The 16,229-nt window shown below is 40.7% G+C and overlaps 1 protein-coding gene across 2 annotated transcripts in view; it reads left to right on the forward strand.

The window, feature by feature from the left end:
• The first annotated feature begins 213 nt into the window (after positions 1-213).
• SCRN1 (secernin 1) overlaps positions 214-16,229 on the forward strand; it is a 37,298-nt gene continuing 21,282 nt past the window's right edge. Inside the window, exons 1-2 of one of the 2 annotated variants that reach the window (XM_079300164.1) lie at positions 214-325; positions 10,098-10,257. In XM_079300164.1, coding sequence (XP_079156290.1) covers positions 10,099-10,257 — 159 coding nt within the window. In that variant the 5' untranslated portion in view covers positions 214-325; position 10,098. Of the gene's footprint in view, positions 326-9,290; positions 9,483-10,097; positions 10,258-16,229 lie in introns of those variants that run through there. The other variant, XM_079300165.1, reaches the window with a different exon arrangement.

Below are 16,229 nucleotides of genomic sequence, written 5' to 3' on the forward strand. Positions count from 1 at the left end.
GTTCTTCCCTCTGCAGCTTTACGTTCTAAAGTTTCCTTATTATTTTCTTTATTTATACAAACATGATTTATTTCACATTAATTACAAACCAACATGAATTATTTTATAACATATATTACATAGAGCGTCTCCGGTGTGGGAGTGGCCGCAGCGCGGTGGGTGCCGCGCCCTCCTCCGCCGGGAGCGCGCACTCCAGTCCGCCGGGAGCGCGCCCGCCGCCGGCCGGGCTCCGGTGCGGAGCGTGCGGCGGCGGCTGCGCGCGCAGGGGGCGGGGCCGGGGCGCCGCGGGGCCGAGCGGAGCGGGAGGAGCGGGAGCGGCGCTCAGGTACGGGAGCGGTACCGGCAGCGCCGCGGGGCAGGGCGGCAGCTCCCCATCACCCCCCCATCACCTCCCCATCACCTCCCCATCACCCCCCCATCACCCCCCCATCACCTCCCCATCACCTCCCCATCACCCCCCCATCACCTCCCCATCACCTCCCCATCACCTCCCCGTCCTCTCCCCGTCCCCTTCCTGCTGGGAGCGGCGCGGCGGGGCTGCTGTGTTACTTCTCGTCGCGGGGGAAAGTGCCGGGGTCTCTGGGCAGCGACCTTCCCGGCCGGGCTCGCTCCGCCAGCGCCGGGAGGGAGGCAAGGAGCGGGGAGGCAGGGAGGGATGCAGGGAGGCAAAGAGGGAGGGAGCCGTGGGGGATGTCGCGGGAGGGGAGCAGCCGTGGGGATGTCGCGGGAGGATGGCGCAGAGCCGCTCTCCCGGGGCCGGGCGATGTCCCCGCCGCTCCGCGCTCCTGCTCCGCGCTGGCGGAACGCTCCGGGCCGGGCGGGCTCTGCCCCGAATCGGGGCTGCGGGAGCGCTCGGTGCTGGGAGCTGGCATCAGCAGATGCTATCCCCGGCTGTCCTCTGCCTTCCCGTTTGAAGCAAGGCTCTCCCACCTCCCGTCCCTCTAGTCGCTGCTGTTTTCCCTTCTGCTCTTTAAGGACCAGGCGAGCGTTGTTCTCCTCCCATCTTTTTCTTGAAGGTGCCTTTTCATATGGTCACCTTGAAACCTAGATGCCTTCATGTGCCTTTCTAAGCATATTGTTACGCTTAGGTAGCCATGTGCTGGTTTCAGACACTGATGAGCAGATATATCTTCCCGCAGGAGCCTACAAAACTGACATCTCTATTTGTGCTGCTACAGTAATTCTACAGGCTATGATTAATCTGCCTTAAAAAGAAAATTCTCCAGTGCTGATACTTAAAGGGGAAATAAATCATAATCATATTTAACCAGGTTCTCAAACAGAAGACAGCTTAGGGCCTTGACCCTGTGAACACACGTTTGTAAATCTATCCCCATGAAAAAGTGATACAGAACTGAGAAAAGCCATCCATACCTGTAAGATATGAAACTTTAATAAACCCAGAGAAATTATTGTGCTGCAGTAAACTTGGTAAATTTTGATGTAAATTATGTGTCTATGTTAACTAGCTGAAAAGATAGTAAGTTGTAAGAAGTGGAGAGACTGGCTTATTTGGTTGTACACTACTACAGTTTCAACAATTCTCTAAAAGCTGTTTTAGAATTAGTGATTTAAGGCCCCTCCAAACATGCTGTTTTCTTCATAATATACAATCGAAATCTTCCAGCCAGGCAAAGCAAAATCTCAAAAACCCTCCAATCATATTTCTACTAAGGGAGTAGATCTCTGTGAACAGAGGGCTTTCAGTCTTTTGAGGTGAACCAACACTGAAATTGACTTAAACCATTTATAATGCTGTGGACTTTTGCAATTAGCTTATGTCCCAGAGCTTACATAAACAGTCTAAAAAGGCAGGTGCTGTATTGAGGCAAATGTGGTGGATGAAAATCCTTTATTGGTATCAGTCCATTTTGTCCTCCCCAGAAAAGTAATTTCAATGCTTATAGCTTGAGATTCTTAAAGGTCTCTTCCAGTTTTGAAAGACATGTGGAACTTTTGGTTGGCTTTATTCTGGTAAAGTATGGCATGATTTAAGTTCCATTTATTTACTTGTGCCAAGGTTGGTATCTTTGGGAAAGGGTGCTGAATTTGGCTCTCCATCCTCTGCTTCAGAAATCAACTGTGAATGCTTTATGTTTGCATGTTTGCAAGGTGCTCGAATCCTTTAGTAAGAATTTCTTTATTACGAACTTGAAGAGTTGTGAAGATGGACATTGTCCCCACAGTGCATTTTTCTCTTTGCTGTAAATCCAGCAGATTGAGAAACAGACCTGCCTCTGCAAAGTCTCAAACGCCGGGTTTCTGACAGAGCGATGCATTGCATCCTTAACTTCCAACGAGCTACTTTGATGCCTTTTATTTGGCTCCTTGTTAACAGAACAGTGTTGCTAATTGGAAAGGACGAGCAGTCAGCGTGCATTAGGCAGCTGCTGGTGTGAGGAGGTGGGCAGGGATGCGGACCCGGCTGAACCCAAAGCGACGGCGCCGCCTCTTCACAAGAAGCAAAAGCTGCACGGCCAGGAGTCGGGCAGGAGTTAGCAGCTTCTCGTGGTACGAGCTTGGGTGTTGTACAAAGATGCTTTAGGCAACCCCTAACAAGGGTCTCTGTCCCGGTGACAGCAGCAAGAAAACAGGTGCTTCTCTACAAAATGGGGAGTGTTACAAAAATGACCTTAAACTGCGGGCTGGAGAAGAGGCACAAAAGGGATAGAGTTCTGTGACTGCTTGGAGACTCAATTAAGAGCACTGACACCCACGCAGTGAAAAGTCTGTGTAAATAATGAATTTTCCCTGTATGTGCTGCCTGTGATGGAAATGAGTCTGAAATCTGTTGTCTTCTGGATGACTGACCCTGATTTGTTTTTAAATAGCACTATGTTTTCATTAACATAATTCAGATTACTCGGGGCAAAAAATAAGATCCTGTCTAATTTTGAAAGATGCCTGCTTTGGAAGCAAGGACATACTTTGAACAAGGGTGTGTTACAGATTTAAAATAGAACCGGTTGGTCAATGGATTGTAAACTTTTATAACAGCTGAAGTCTCACCATTTCTTAGGACCTAAAGTGCTGAAGAGTTTTAGAATTCTGATTTCATGGCCACTACCTGATATTTTTAAGACAGTCTAAAGCAATCTGGCAGCTGTTGCCAGGAATATTCCAAATTTCCCCACATACAGCAGGAGAAATATTTTCAATTCCTTCCAGGCCTATTATGCCTTTGTTCAGTTAAATGACTGAAGGGACCATACAGCTTAGCAAAGCTTTGAAGTGCAACTTGATTTTATGCCTGTCTATGGGATCGCTATTTTTCATAATTCAAAAATAAAAGTAAATTTACTGCAAAAAAAGGCCATTCCAAAACCCTGACTCAAAGTTTGAGGTGTTGCCTATTTTGAGTGAATCTTAAAAAATTTTCAGTGTGCAGTTAATGTAAAAAAAAAAAAAAAAAAAAAAGTTGAGAACGGCTTGCTAAATTTCAGCAAATTCAGCAGCTGATTAAACTTCTCTTGGATATCTTGTCAGGCACAGCTTGGAGAGGCAGAAACAATCACAGTGGGATGTTGCACCTTCAAGCAGTAAATTGGCATCATCATCCATTTCCAGTTAGGAAAGAGGCAAACAATTTCACTGAGGTCTGATAATGGAATGTCCAAACCATAGGGACACAGGGATCTGGCATAGTTTTGTGCTTTATATTCAGGAACAGTCTCTGCTTTCTAATTTCTGAGTACATGCAACCTTCCTCTCTCCTGATAAGTCATGCATTAAAACTGTCCAAATTGTCAATAAAAAAAATATCCTTTCAGTGTTTCCTTAGATAGGAACAATATTATTATTGTGCCTTTCAGTTTGCTGTCTTTGTTCTGTGCCTGCAGCTGAATGAATTTTGCTTTTCATTTCTGTTTTTGGAAGCACTGCTTTTTTGCAGGGTGCAGAGATCACATGCCTCTATGTGCATAAGATGCTGGGCTGGATTTCTAAATGGAAATACAAGCTTGTCTCAGGCACAAGAAACATCTTAATTTGAAAGTTAAAACTGAGGTTGAAAACCAGCAACTAAACCCTGAATGAAGTTTTCACAATTGTAATTGACTTTTTTTGCCATCCCATTTAAAATATGGAAGAGTTGAGAATAAATGATGCATGACCCCCTCCATATATTCTTCCTTTCCTAATGAGACAGCCTTGATCCAAATCTGAGGACCCTTGTTCATATGCTCCTCCCTGTTTTTTATTGTAAATGTTTCTTGCAGATTAGATCATTACTCTTTCTGGTTGCAATGAAAACAGGTTTATTGAAATCTTTAAATGTTACTGAAATAGTTCAGCAGTATTAGCACAGCTGGATTTCTGTTTTATGAAAGCACAGAATGTAATGAGATATAGTCATCCTTTAGTACACAAAACCACATTATATGTCTTCATAAAAGGTTTAATGTGCTCTCTGGACCTTAAAAGCAGCTCAAATCTTTGTAAGATAAATATTAAAGAAAATGCTGTCATCCCCAGAGTGTAGTCCAAACTTAGCAGCAAGGAGTTTAGCAGCTTCTGTGTTTCTGCTGCCTAAAACACCTGTTAAAGACCAGCTTTAAATTGAAGAAACCAAAGAAGTGAGGGTGTAAAGATCAGGCTATATGATCAATAAAACTGATATTCTGTGTGGAGGTCTGAGATGAAATCTACTGAAACACTACCACACTTGTTTTTGTAGACATCTGTACTGTCTGGAAAGCATTATGTTGATTACCACCAGCATTAATATTGGGTTATCTAGGACAACCACAAGTGTGCTTGAAAAACTGGGAATTAGGAGAGGTTTAGTTTTCATCCTGTACAACACTTTGATCATGTCTGAGCTTCAGAGAGTTTGACAGCTAAACCAACAAAGCTGTTGAAGACAAATAGAAAATGTTTGAAAGATGAGTCTGTGTGATGTACCTATGCAGCCTCACTAGGGTGAATGGAAGCAAGGTGTGCTGGCCCTTGCTCCATCCATGCTCACTAGCATAGCTATGCTGAGTAATGAACACAGCAATTATGCTCCTGGGTGAAGGTTTGGCTTGATCAAGCTGAAGTTTTGCCAGCTTCTGAGTCAAATCAATACAAGGCAAATTTTACAGCTGAATGCTACTCATCACAGCATGAGGTGAGTGCACTTCTGGTGTCAGGCTGACTGCTTGGCCTCATTGAAGTTTAATATCCTTAAAATCTGCTTGAGAGTTGCTTCAATTTCTTGTGAAGAGGTTCTGTATTGGTGGCAGCTGACTTCTCATGTAACACCTTTTACTTTATACATGGTAATGACTAGATATTATTAAATTTTTGAGCAGGAGACTACAAAGTGTAGAAAACTGTGTAGTGTGTTAGGGACAGAACTGTTTGTAGATGTACAACACTCACAATGTCTTCATTGGTGTGTTGCTGGGAAAGGACTTGATCTACACAGGAATAGCTGCTTCAGAACTTTGGCATCTGGTATAAATCTTACTTGAGATTAATGACAGCTACTGATTAACATTTCAGAAAAATATATTAAACCCAAAGGGTTTTTATATGTGATGTTAGTGGCATCTCTAGTTTTTTCCTGAGAAAAAGCTGCAGGGCATTAAGTGAACAGCAATTAAAAGGAGTGTAAAGAGCAAATATTGATTTAGTTCTATAAACATGAGTTAAATTTCATGACAGCCCCGTACTTTTACCCTTTCTTTCTCACACCAATCCTTTTTATCATCTGCTGCTATAAACCTATTGTTTTGTTTTTCAATTGACAGGAAAGAGCAAATCCAGTTGTACTGTTTTAAGTTTTGGAATTACTTGAACAATAGCTTGTTATAAGAGCTTCAAGATCATAATAGTTCATAAAATTGAATGTTTATTTTTGGTAACTTTTTTTCTTACTCTGACAGCAACTGAAAGCTGCTGGTGGTGAGCCAGTTTTCACATAATTTATAGCTTTGTAAAACTGGTAATTACTTTGTGCTTAATGTCTTCAGGTTATTTTGACAAACAAGGAAAATCAGTTGACTTTAAAAATCAACATCTATTTGATGTGGGATGATAAAGTTATTTTTCTGAGAAGTAGTTTTATTGTAGCAGTCAGATTCTTGAGCTTTATAAAAGATTATTGCAGTACCAAATTACAGTTTTCAGAGAAGTACACAGTGTTATTCTGGAAAAATAACAGAATAAAACCCCAAGGAATCTAGAGTGAGTTCCTATGAAAATTTTCCTTCCTTTAGTTTGGACTCTGTCATGCTAAGCTGACCGTGCTTTATTGTGGATACATAGTTATTTCAGTTTTCTGGGGCTGGGGGAAGGAAGCCTCCAAAGCACACTGAATTATTTATACCTGTCTCTATTTTCTTAAGAGTGTGGCTTCAGCCTCTGACACTAGTGTTCACGAGGTGGAGGATGGGATACTGCAATCTCTATTCCATGTGCTAATCTCTCTTCCAGCATTATTTATCTATTCATTTTTTTTGGTAAGTGAAAAATGACACCTAAACAATGTTTCCATTAGATTGTCACAATCTCTAGTACAGATTTAATAGCAATTTTATTCTGTGTTGAGCACTTCAAATTTCTGATTGTGGATATTTACTCTAATAGTACAAGTTGTTCTAATTGGAATTTATGAGCTTTAATATGTGTCAGCATGTGTAAGATGGATTTACCATCCCTGGAGGTGCTCAAGAAAGCCCTGGACATGGCACTTTGTGCTGTAATTCTATGATTGCTCAATGGTTGTTACTCCTTTCTTTCTGCATTAAAGTGCTTATGAACTCAGTGCTGTCTGTTTTACCTCTGGCAGTAGTGGTGATATATTCACACAATTAATTTGGCTTGTCAGGTGTTAAATGGGACTTATCACAATGAGAAAAGATCTTAATAAAGGAATTGTTAAGTAAGTCTTCTTTATAGTGTCCAAACACAGGAGACTGGAAAAAAAAATGACTAGGTGGAATATTGCATCCCTGCTGTAGCATGTTTTTGTCAAATAAAAAAAAAGATAGCAAGTGGAGTATATTAACTTGTGGCTGCTGCTCAGAACTCTTTTTTTACCCTTTGTGCCTGCAGTGGTTTGAGGTTGACCAAGCATGATGCCTGATAGCTCCCTGCAAGTGCAGCAGTGATGATGTAGTGACACAGCATAATGTACAGCTCTACTTCCAGGGCTTCCAAGGGCAGGGGGATACTGGATACAGCTATAGGGGTGTGCACAGTCCCTGTTTCCCTGAGCTTGCAGGGGCCCATCCATGACTGCAATGGTTTGCAATTGAGGCATGGGTCTGTCTACACCAGAATGTAGGTCTGAGGTATGATCTGCTGAGAAAATCAAGCCAGCATGCTGAACATGCTCTGTGGTAAAGAGCTGTGTGAATGGGCAGCAAGCTGTTCTTTGAGATCTATTTGCAGTCATTCTAAGGTTTTCAGGATTACCTTTCACTGGAGGAACAAGCTCTCTGTGAAAAAAAAGTGAAGGAATTATAACAGTAGGTGGTTTTACAAGTCAGGCTGATTTATCAGAGATATTATGAAGGAGTATTCTTTCCCTCCTGTGGGTGAAAGATGTTTGTGTGGTATTGAGCCATGTAACAGGGCAAAGGTGTGGAAAATATGTGAAAATGAGCATGAGGGCAACCTGAAGCTGAATAAAGAAAAGAAGAACATGAAGTAGGCAAGTAGAAGTGTCCTGCTAACAGACTGAGCTACATGATGGAGGAAGACAAAGTACAGTAGAGTTCTGAACAAGTAGAGGTTGTGGATATATCTGAGAAACGGCCATCCTTGTCATATTCAAAATGAACCAAAAGAGGTTCAGGGAAAATGTGCCACCTAGCAAGCAGAGTAGATTTAAACTGCAGTAGACACCTAGATGGCTTCCTTCTCTAAAAAAGAGATCCTAGTGCAAACTCCTCCACTGACAGTTGTGTTTTCAGGATAAGGCTGAAACATTTGACATAGTGTTTGGCTGTTATTTACTCCCCTGTGAGAAATACACTGTGTAATGACCTCTAGTTACTGGGCAGCTTGCTCTAGCTTATGAAATACACTGTGTGTTGAAGGGAACTCTTGTTATAGAGGAGCTTACTCATACTTTCATGCTTCAAAAGCATTACCAAAATAGCAATTTGTTTTAGGTTCAGTAACTGTTGGTATATTTAAGGAAAAAAAAAAAATTCTCACCAATACACTTACTCATACTTTCATACTTAAAAAGCATTAACAAAATGGCATTTTGTTTTAGGTTCAGTAATTGTTAGCATATTTAAGAGGGAAAAAAACCTCACACATACAGTTGGGACTGTTTATTTCAGGGAGGTTTCAGGATTCTGAAGGACATTATATTCCTACAAGCTTTTAATTTTTTTCCCTATCTACTCAGACTCTAGCTATGTAAATGTCTGCATTGCATACCTTCATGTTTGTTCAGTAACAGAATGTTGAAACTTTTCCCATCTTTTTAAGCCTATCTGCAAATATGTTTAGGTATTAATTTAATAAAAATTAGTATTATATACAATACTTTTATATGCATGTACATTAGTATATGTATTTTGCTATGAATTGCTCCAAGTATGAGCATTTCTGTGTTTGTGATGTCAATGAAACTGTTTTCCAGCACTCTGAGACTTCCCATCTGCCTCAGGTAACTCACCTTATAGCACACCAAATTTGTCTTCTGTTTGTTTCCTAATGCGTTTTCAGCTCAAGTGGATGAATATAATTTTACCTAAATGGAAAGATTGTGTGAGTTCCCTGGACAATTCATTGCCTTACATTGTGTTGGTAGAGGGCACTTCTAGCATGGATCTACCTGACCTTTTTTTGCAAGGTTGAACATCTGTGTGACCTGTTCATAGTCCACAGGCAAGCAATTACCATTTAATGGATTACAGTCTTTATACAAAAGGAATTTGTCCTCTCTTTTATTTTCTGCTATTCAGGGAGAAGTATGTATTCAAGTGACACTGTGAAAAAAAAAAAAAAAGGAAAATAAAAAAAAGAAAAAGTGAAATTTGTATGGTTTGAAGCATGTACAAGCTGATGGTAAAAAAGCAGCTTTGCACACTCCCCCATGCCCAGCATTGCCTTGCAGATGAATTTGGGGGGAAACTCATGTGCTTTCTAAGGTTGTTTCTAAGGAGTGTGAATGTGTATAAGTATATTTACTTCTTTAGGATATTGTGGAAAACAATATTGTTTATTTGGGAGCAGAGTTTCTATTGCTGTGGTAAGAACTATGAAGAAATATCAGATATCTGTGTTGAGTACTTTTTTAACAAGTGATAAACACCCTACACTTTTCTTTTGCAGGCATATGTGCCACAAGTTTTCCTGAATGGTGGAAAAATATCAGATGTAGCAATGTACACAAGACCAGCTACAGTAGTGTAATAGTCCTGAATAGTTTGTATTTTTTCTTAATATGTTGTCATTGCAAACACTTAAAATTATCCTATAAACATTTCACATTAGCCTACATAAACAAGCAAACAGCAATCAATTAACTTCAGGTAAGAGCAGCAATGCAGCCAAACCACAGAGAAAATAAAGTGCAATTAGGGCTTCAGTCTCTCCCATCTGAGTAGATAAATTGACTGACAGTTGTTGATGTAATTGTGCTGTACCTTTGTTCTGTTTCCAGTTATGCTATTGTCCTCTCTCAGGAATCCCTCCAACACGTTTTATATTTCTTTTTTAAAAATATTGAAGTGCATGTGCGCAGAGGGAATGAATTATTTAAAGTTATTGCATGTCTCTGCACTTGTCTGAGTCAGCAGAATACATCTAGGTCATCCATTCCCAAGCAGCTCCAGTGCAGAGTATCTTCTTTCAGTGGGGACTAAGCAGACTTATTATGGCACAGTTCTCTTGCCTTTTTTCCTATTTATGCCTTCATAAAGCTTGGGTGAAAAATGATGGAAATTATTATAATTTTAAAATTAAATTCAGATAAACTTCCTTTGTGCTGACCTGTTCTTCCCTCATCACTGGACAATCAGCTGGCAGAGGGAATGCATTCCCTCAGCTACAGTTAGTACCAGAAGACTGAATGATTCCCTAATGTATGCAGTTGTAAATTTAAAAGCCCACTGGTTTTCTTTGTTTATGCTTTCCTTCCTTTCTAGGATGGCTGCAGCTCCTCCAAGTTACTGTTTTGTAGCCTTCCCCCCGTGTTCTAAAGATGGGCTGGTGGTATTTGGGAAGAACTCTGCACGGCCCAGGGATGAAGTACAGGAGGTGGTTTACTTTGCTGCTGCAGAGCACGAGCCAGGGAGCAAAGTTGAGGTAAGGCTGAGTTATGGCATGCAAGCTGTGAGAAATCACTGTTATTGGAAGAAATGAATACTGCCTTGTTTCCTCATCAGCCTGTGGAGTCCTTGTTGGCTTAGCTCAAATCTCTTGAGAAAACAAAGACAAGATTTTTTAAAAGTCTGAAAATGAAACAATATAACTTTTTAAATTGGGGAAAAATCCATGACGTCCACTCTTTCCAGCAGTCAGGCACAACTGTTCACCTCTCAGATTCCTGCACCATGTAGTCAACTGATTTCCTTTTAAGGGAAAAATATCCTGGCAACTGGAACTAGAGGAAAATTTTTGGAGTTTGCCACGTGCCAAATGAATCATTCTCATTCATGTTTGTTGTTTGGCAGTGATGGGGCCTGACTATGCTACACAGGTTGAAAAACAGGTAGCCAGAAATCTGGGAATTGAGGAACTTGTGCTCTAATAAGGGAATGTGAGAGGACAAGAATGAGAGTGCACAAGCCAGACTGAACTCTTGTTCATGCCTTTGGCCCTGTTGGCATGTCTGCAGCTGGGCACCTGCATCATGGGCAGTTTTTAGTACTGTGGTTTTTCTCTGAATCCAGGCTGGGTGTGGAGTCCTGAAGCTGGGCACTGATGCTGCACTGCCAGGAGCTTCTAGAGTCCAGAGGTTCTTGCTCTGACTGCAGCTGGGAAAGCAGAATCTGTGAGGTTCCCTGCATTCAGCTTCCTCCTGCCCCTGTGGCTGTGCAGAGGGCTGAGGACAGGAGCTGTTCTGCTGATGTCTCTCATCCAAACAGATTCTTTATGCATCTAGTTGTCACTTACCCAGAAGATATCCAAAGGCCAGGGCTAGTTTTAATTCTGTTTTTCAAATGGGATGATTTCCAGATTTCAGAGGTTTTGGTGCTCTTCTTTCTAACAGTTAATGTTCTCTTAATTCTTTTTGCTGCCAACATCTAGTACAACTTATGCGTTATTAAATGGTTTAATTTTGGATATAAAGAAATCCCCTCCCCCAGGAGCACTATGTGCAGTTAAGTGCTGTAGCACCTTGTAGACATGTGCTGGCATATGTAACACAAATGTGACAATAAGACAAGAAAAAAGCTTCAGAGCAGTTTGTTTTAAAACACCTCTTCATAGAACTGGAAATCAAAAAAAAAAAAAAAATTCTGTTACTGGGGAAGAAGAACTTTGGAAAGCTTCTTTGTTTTGTACCCTTAATGGAGAATAATTTGTATGAACTCACTATAAGAGCTCTTGATTCTTTTGATGTCTTTGTCCCATATCTTACTCTCTCATGAAATCATCATAATTTGCTAAAGCATACAATTAAGCCATATAAAATCTATTATGATTCCTCTTTCACACCATGATTAACCAGTTTAATGTCTTTTTTTAGAATTCATTCATAGGTTTAACTCTTTGGCCAGACCTTTTAGAAGGAGGAAGCATAATTCCTTTGCATTGCACAACACACTTTGTACATTTAGTCTGCCAACAAGGCATTGCAGGCCTTGGACAATGCAAGCATTCTCCTTAAATGCTGAATTCTTTGTTTTAAATCAAGGTAAAGTTTGTTGCAGTGTGGTGAAGATGCACTTTTAGATGATAAACTGGAGTGGGCCATTTTATTTTTTTCTGAAGTAGGGCCTTAAGGCCTAGTTAATGGATACTTTGGTTTCTGCTGGTCTGTGCTACTACATAATTCTTGATTAGCTAGTCTGCAGTTTTTCAAGTAAAGATGTTTACAGCAACATACAGCCTCCAGATGTTTTTCAAAATTCATCCTAGCATAGGATAAAAAGATCATTTTCTCTGAAATAGTGCAGGTAATTACTTCTCACTGCATCTTCATCACACTCAGCACTTAGTATTGTTAATGCATTTTCCTTTTTTTTTTACTCGTGCATATTTTGAGTAAGCTGGTGAAAACACAGAACTGATTTTAATTGTTTTGTTAGGTCTAAGGGCTGTTGTGTATTGGTAGAGAGTGGTACCTCACAGTCAAGAAAAGCTTTAAGGAGAGGCTTGAATTCAGCTGCTTTGCCTTGCTAAATACCAGACATGCAACACTATCTCCCTTTTAAGCAAACTTGTCAGAGGTAATTAACTGATGTGGAGAGGAGTGTCAAGGCTTCTATAGGTATAATCAGGGTTAATACATTGCTCTTTAAAACTCGTGAAAGCTGCCAACACTTCAATTGTTGTTGGTGTAGGTTTTATTTTTTACTACAGCTTTCCTTCCGCTGCACTTTGTAAAACTAACTAAACAGCACTAAGAAACTAAATGTATGATATTTACAAATGGAAAAATGTGGTTGATCAATTTCCCACTACAGTTTTTCTAAGTCAGTAATCCTTTGTGCCCCTGATAACATTTTTCTTCTCATACATCCTAGTGTTTTGGGTTTCTTTTTTCCAGATGAGCAGCTTTTCCTTCCATTCCATATTGTATATTTGCTTTGGCTTCTTTACCTTCACTGGACAATGATAGTGGACTCGATTTTCATTATGTTTTATTTTTTGCACATAATGTGGTTCATTGTGTATCAAATTGTAATTACCTGTTTGTGGCTGTCCTGAATTTCTGTTAAGAGGTGGTAATGACAGGGGTTGCTCTACAGAACTCTGTCAGGGAGTTTGTATCCTGTTTATTTCCTATTTCTGTTCTGTGCTGCTCCTGTTTTAATGCACAGTGTAACCAAAAGTGGCACAGTAATTCAGTGAGAGCCTTGCCATAAAGGAATCAGGCAGGCTGTGCTATACAGCTCTCAGCTGGTTGGTGGCAGGGTCTCAGAGGAACTCAGTGAATACTCAGCAAGTCATTTTCAGCCTGGTCTTTGTGTCCAAGTAACCCTGCAGCTAGCTCATCAACATAATTCCTTCCCTCCATGTCAGCAGGTTCCCAAGACCCTGAACAATGGGGCTTTTCATTAAAGGTCCCTTCTGTGTATGTGAGTGACAACTTTCTCAAAAGTTTGTTCTTCCCTTGCATTGCAATTTTGCAGTGGCAGATGCTGATCAGCCCTCTTCCTTTTTACTATTATCAACCTAGTGAATTTGTGTGTGCAGGTGAAGTATTGCTTCCCCAAGCATAAATAAGGTCCTTTTAAAAATTCCTCTGCTAAAAAGTAAGCACATTCTTTTTTTTTCTCAGATGTGATTTTAGAATTTGTCACATTAGTGAGAATTCTTTCCATATGCTCTTTAAAATTAAGCCCCTCTATCTTAAAGGTAGATTTTACTTACTAGATTTCTTTCATTTTCTATTAACCTATTACTTGCTGTGGTTTTCCTTGTCCTGAAGAAGCCTTGGCTGAATGAGTTTTGTGGATGAATTTCCCATGTGGATTTTTTTTCCTTTTAGATCTTCCTTCTTTAACTTAGCCTTATATTCATGATTTCAAAATAGTCATTGTTTCTTGCTTCACTGTAGAGCTGTAAAAGCTCTTTTATCCTAGCAGCATGTAACTTCATATGGAGAAATGGGAAGGGGAAAGTAGAAAAGGAAGACTAGCAAAGAAATCCATAGAACTGTAGAATATTAAAAATTTTTCTAGTATGTTGGTATTAAACACAGATCTGGGCTAAAAGCCAGCCCTCTGTGGGGTAAGAGGAATTTTTTTGTTCTCTAAAACATCATGCCATAGTTATGCCTTAGTTACTCTTTTGTTTTATCTGTTGTTTCTTGGGGTTTTTTTAAGGGATATTATTCTATCTCCCCTTGCTCTGAGTTTTCAGAGGAGCAGCAAGATTTTTTCTGTATGTTGGTCTGAGGACTGCAGACATAAAATCTCACATAAAGGAAACTGATGGGTCCCTGCCTGGGGTTGCATGGCAGTTTAAAGCTTGGAAGGCAGACTTCGACTGTATTAAAGGTGGCTTTTTGTCACCTAGTGTTCTTAATCCTGGTGTTTGTAACATAATCAGCAGGCATCACATCAGTGCTGCAGTTCAGTTCTGGGGTACTTTGTTCCCTTTTTTGCCAGCTGTTTGGGCTATCTGCATTGTATCATGGGCAAGGTGCTCAGAATCTGGTGACAGAGGTCAATCAGCAGGGGGATCTACTGGGAATTTGCTCAGGAAGCCTCCAGGTCAGACTGGCAGTGCTAGCTCACATTGCTGCAGGTGTGGGTGTAGACCTGAGCACCCCCAATGACACTTCCATGGGGAAATGGTGCCTGGCAGGAATCCTTGATGAAACACTCTGGACACTGCTGAAGGCTGGAGGAAAAATCCAACTCGGATTTTTCCCAGGCTGTTGGCTTTCTCAGCTCCAGCTTGGATCTTTCCCAGCCTGGGGATTTTTCTCAGAGATAAACAAGAAAAAGAAGAATGAATAACATAGATTGACACCTGTTGTTGATCACAGGGCTGTGTGTGTGCTACGTGCAGAAAGCATGTTTTCAAAGAGGTGTTGCCTCCTTGCACCAATGAGCCTTTTCTTTGCTGTATTGTACAATCTATCCTGTAAAAGTGCAGTGGCTTTTCAATAAACTGCCTTTTCTTGCTGTTTTGGAAGAAGTTGTGTGTGTGTGTGTGTGTTGCTGCATTAATTGCCATTCCTAATCAGGACAAACCACAACAGAGTCTGTACCTATGATGGAGCATTACCTTATTCTCTGTAGATAAATGAGGTTGTAGTCTGGAGATTTGCAGTTCAGAGATGGTTTAGGAAGCTGCATTGTTGCATTTGTGCTGGCTGGTGGGCAGCAGAGGTCCTCACATGCAGGGCTTTGCCCAAGCCACCTTGCTGGGGCTCACCCTGAGACTTCACACAGAAATAAAGGACAGGCACTATGCAGGCAGACAGCAGCTAAGAAAAGAAACTGGTTGCTGCCTTCAGCAGTCTATGGCTTGGCTAAGATGAGCATTTTCTCTCTTCTGCTCCATTGCAGGCCACTGGCCTTTAAACTAATGTGTTTGACTTTGCTTTGTAGCACAGTGCACAGCCCAGCAGCAGTTCAGAGGCAGAAGCCATAATCTCCTGGATGTTTCTGCCCTCTCAAAGCCTGTTTTTACTGTAGGAGTGCTGCTTGTTTGTTCTCTTCTGCTACCAGGGCAAAAATGACTAGCTTGAGCTATTCTTTTTTGTTCTTATCTTTATAATTTTCCTTTTTTATTGTAGCAAACAGGATGAGAAGGGGAGAGTATTAGAATTGTATGGGGCAAAAATCTACCAAGTCTTCCATCTTGACCCAAAGCATGTAATTGTGTCAAAATCTATGAGTGTGCAAGTATTTCAAATGCCCAGGATATCCAAGAGTTCCAAGGTTATCTCTGTGATGGGCTCTTTGTGGCTTCTTTGAAATATGTTTCTTACTGTTTTAAAACATTAAATTAATAAACTCCATCCACATTTCAGTTTAACTTTTGCTTATCACCTGGGAGACTTCTAAATTTGTGTATTGAAAAGCAAGAGCAAATTTGCAAGAGCAAATTCTTGACTGCTAAATCTCCTCTGACATATAGTGTCTCCAGAGAGTATTCCCAGCCTTGGGTGCCTTGCTGCACTCTGTGGTATTTGTTTTGTTTAAAGATATTTAAATTTCATTTTGTGGAACACTTTTCCATACAGTGGCTCACATGCCTGAGGCTCCTTCATGGCTTGGTAGAGCAGGTTAGAGTCAGTCAGAGAGTGCAGATAGTTTTGCTTTTTGTCAGGGGAAATGTTTGACTTTTTCTAGCTTCTCTAATTATTTTTTTCCCCCTAGATAAGAATCTATCATCCTTACACACTGCTAGAGATAAGATTCAAATTTTATAGTTATTGGTTGCAATGAATACAAACAGCTGGGAACAATATGCAAATATAAAGCATATGTAAAGTGCATGAGGATCTTCATAAAGAGAAAAAAAAAATCTTCTTAATAAGAAGAGACACTTTACTGTGGCAGAAAATGCCTTTTTTTCTCTCTTTTTACAGTTAGTAAATGGTTTTATATCTGGCTAGAATGTGAGGATACAAGCAGTAGCACAGTGTG

This window comes from Erithacus rubecula (assembly GCF_903797595.1).
Source record: "Erithacus rubecula genome assembly, chromosome: 3".
Taxonomy (NCBI): domain Eukaryota; kingdom Metazoa; phylum Chordata; class Aves; order Passeriformes; family Muscicapidae; genus Erithacus; species Erithacus rubecula.